Genomic DNA, 2,922 nt, shown 5'->3' with positions numbered 1-2,922 from the left:
AACTATACCTATGAAATATATAAGACCTTGTTTAGACTGCGGGAGTAAAGGGACTTTTCAGTCTCATTCTGGCAGGATTCTGGCATTCTCATTCTTCTATTCTATTCTAAACAAATGAATTAGTCTAGTGTTCACAATTGTCTTGTCTAATTGTCCTGCCACGGAAGGCAGCAAAGCTATTGTAGAAAAATACTGGAATGCTCGGGGAATAATGGCCTAAGAGTCAATACCAGGAGGTATGTTGCTCCTGCATTTGTAAACAACATTGTCAACGCATAGTAACTTTGACGAAGAAAAATTCGTGCAATGTGAACAGGCAGATAACCTCTATGATTTCGTTTTCTAACAAGGCATACTGTTTGTGGGCGGCGCCGCCCCATTTCTCCTATGTGCTCCTCCTGTCACGCCCCCACTCAGGTGACCATTCGCCCCCAATAGAGTAGAAGTAGGCGTGGCTAAACTATTACCAATACTTCCAGTAGGCGTGGCTAGGCTATTACCAATAGAAGTAGGCGTGGTCAGGCTATTACCAATATTAGACCCAGGACTGGGCAAATTATTGACAAAGTTCGAAGTTGGCCCGCCGCGCGGCACTGTAGTAGCATTTCCCAGCGTCGAATTTCCTTGGATAGCGTTTCCGATTGATCTAAAATTTCCTATCGTATTAGCAACATTTCCTGAAGAGGGATTCGCCGTAGCATTTCCAATGGTGGCAGAATTTCCGATGTCATTTGTCAGCGACGCTGGCTGAGCAGGATTCCCGATCGCGTTCGACAGGGGCGGTGAGTTAGCTGGATTCCCAGCGATCGCATTGGAAGACCGTCCCGTGCTAGTCGGATTCCTCCCTGTGTAATTCATGGCAGCGTAATTCCCGCCCGGGTGAGCTGGATTCCGTTCGACCGTAGCTGAATTTCCTTTCGGATTGGTGCCACTCGTTGGATTTCTTTCGGGGCCTAAATCGTTCGTTGTCATAGCAACAGAGGGAGCGTTGTTTGTCTGAGAAACGCGTCTTTCTGTCTCCATAGCAACGGGTAGAGAGTGCGTACTGCTTCCTTCACCAAGCGATTTCAGGCTCGGCCTCGCCAGGGATGAAAACTGTCGACTTTCACCATCCAACCCTGCTCGGTTATTAAGCGGTTGTAATTCGCTTTCACTCGCGTTCAAATCTTGACTTCGCTTCTCACGGTTATTCTTGAAATTTTGACCGTCCCGGCCAGGCTTGTCTATGTTGTCCCGGCTCCCTGGTTCAGCGTCCCGGTAGCGACCCAATGAGTCCGAGTAGCGACCCAGTGACCCTTCCTTGGGATAGTCCGAGTAGCGACCGAGCGTGCTGGGGCAGCTCGAATCCAAATAAGCGCGACTGTCTTCGGAGCGGCCCATGGTGCTGTTTTTGCTACCGTAGCGACTGTCGGTGCTGGTCGCTACTGTGTCCCGGTAGGGAGAGTAGCGACTGGTAGCGACTGCGGGTGTCGGCTGGTTGAGACGATAGGCGCTGCCGGTTATAGAGGGGGGACCTGAAACCAGAAGAAAACAGGTTCATTGTGACGTTAAAATGTTGCGAAAAAAAGTGCCAAAGTGTAAATATGCTTCCAGGAATGAAGCTTGTTCCAAGACACTTTTCTAAATGAATTAAAAAATATCTGAAATTTTCAGGTGCATTTCGTTAAAGTAAGTAAATGTTAACTGTTTCGTATTTTCGTTTTTAAAGTGTTAATTGTTAACTGATCTTATATTTTGGTCGTGACAGAAAGACTACAACATAGAATAGAAAGATCTAGACTGAAATGGTATGGTCATGTAAAGAGGATGGATGAGCAGAGAATTGCCAAGAAAATGTTTGAACTAAAAGTGGATGGTGTGAGACCAAAAGGTAGACCCAGAATGAGATATAGAGATATGATTAGTGCTGATGTAAGAAGAAGAGGAGAAGATCTAGATAGAATTGAAGACGAAAAAAAAAAATACCTGGACAGAGTGTGATTTAGAGGCCTTGTGAATCGATCCGTTTGAATAAATGGAACGATACAGGATATGTATGTATGTAATTGTTTAATTGACAAGTTCGCGGATGGATATTATTGAGACAATCTGCTGGAATTTAGACCCGAAACGTCCAATACAAAACAAGATACATATGTGTCAACTTCAAGTCCAGAACCAACCACAACATTGTAAGTTAAGCTTGATTAGTGGGGGCAAATTATATATGATTTAAATTTACCTGCATATATTTCTGTATTTCATCACTCCCCGATCATCTTCTTCCAAGGCAGGATTATTATCTTCTTCATTTGGAATCAGAGGGAAAGCGAGAAGTCCTCAATGGTCTTCAGCAGACCGGAGTGGTATCTGCTCATCCAACGTGGTGCTGGACGTGCGAGTTTCGGCCTTCGCTGCCAATCTGAAAAAGGAGAGAAAACGAAGAAATAAGGAAACCATTTAACTAATATGTATTTGAGTCAGCTCTCATGGCGTAGTGGTCACTGTGCTCGCCTTGCACGCGATAGACCCGAGTTCGCGATTCCCGGCTGGGGTCAAGAAATTGGTATCATCCAAATGATTGTATGCCCGGGACTGGCTGTTGCGGGGCCCAACTCAGCCTCGTGAAGAAAATGAGTAGCTATGACACATAAATGCGCATAGCGACCGGTGCCAGCGATGGTAGGTAAACATTGTGGATGTAAGGATTAATGTGAGATATGTATTGGGAAAAATCCTACAATGCTGCAGTGAGCATTAATATTGTGGACATAATAACACAAAGAAACTGTCATTTGACATTTACAATTACACATATGTATTTTTTGTTTACAAATGTCGGGACATTGACCTTGGTCCATTTTCATAAACCATTTACTAAATGATTTTTTTGTTTTTTAAGCCTCGTGCTCTTGGAATATTAAATTCCGGACGGTCACCCAT

At 44.5% G+C, this 2,922-nt stretch overlaps 1 protein-coding gene across 1 annotated transcript; it reads right to left on the bottom strand.

The window, feature by feature from the left end:
- Positions 1-32: 32 nt before the first annotated feature.
- Positions 33-2,384, bottom strand: LOC103523295 (flocculation protein FLO11-like). Its single transcript, XM_008488353.3, has 2 exons — positions 2,222-2,384; positions 33-1,514 (listed from the first exon to the last, which is right to left on the bottom strand). Exon 2 carries the CDS (start codon positions 1,378-1,380, stop codon positions 343-345), a length of 1,038 nt encoding a protein of 345 aa, XP_008486575.1. The 5' UTR covers positions 1,381-1,514; positions 2,222-2,384; the 3' UTR covers positions 33-342.
- Between the last annotated feature and the right edge of the window lie 538 nt (positions 2,385-2,922).

The sequence above is a fragment of the Diaphorina citri genome, unplaced genomic scaffold (genome assembly GCF_000475195.1).
Source record: "Diaphorina citri unplaced genomic scaffold, Diaci psyllid genome assembly version 1.1 scaffold19079, whole genome shotgun sequence".
In the NCBI taxonomy this organism is placed as follows: Eukaryota; Metazoa; Arthropoda; class Insecta; order Hemiptera; family Psyllidae; genus Diaphorina; species Diaphorina citri.
Note: the sequence above shows the minus strand (reverse complement) of the source record. Positions and strands in the feature narration are given on the sequence as shown.

Coding starts and splice junctions, on each gene's coding strand:
- LOC103523295 (XM_008488353.3), bottom strand. CDS start 1,380: ATGGGCCGCTCCGAAGACAGTCGCGCTTATTTGGATTCGAGCTGCCCC.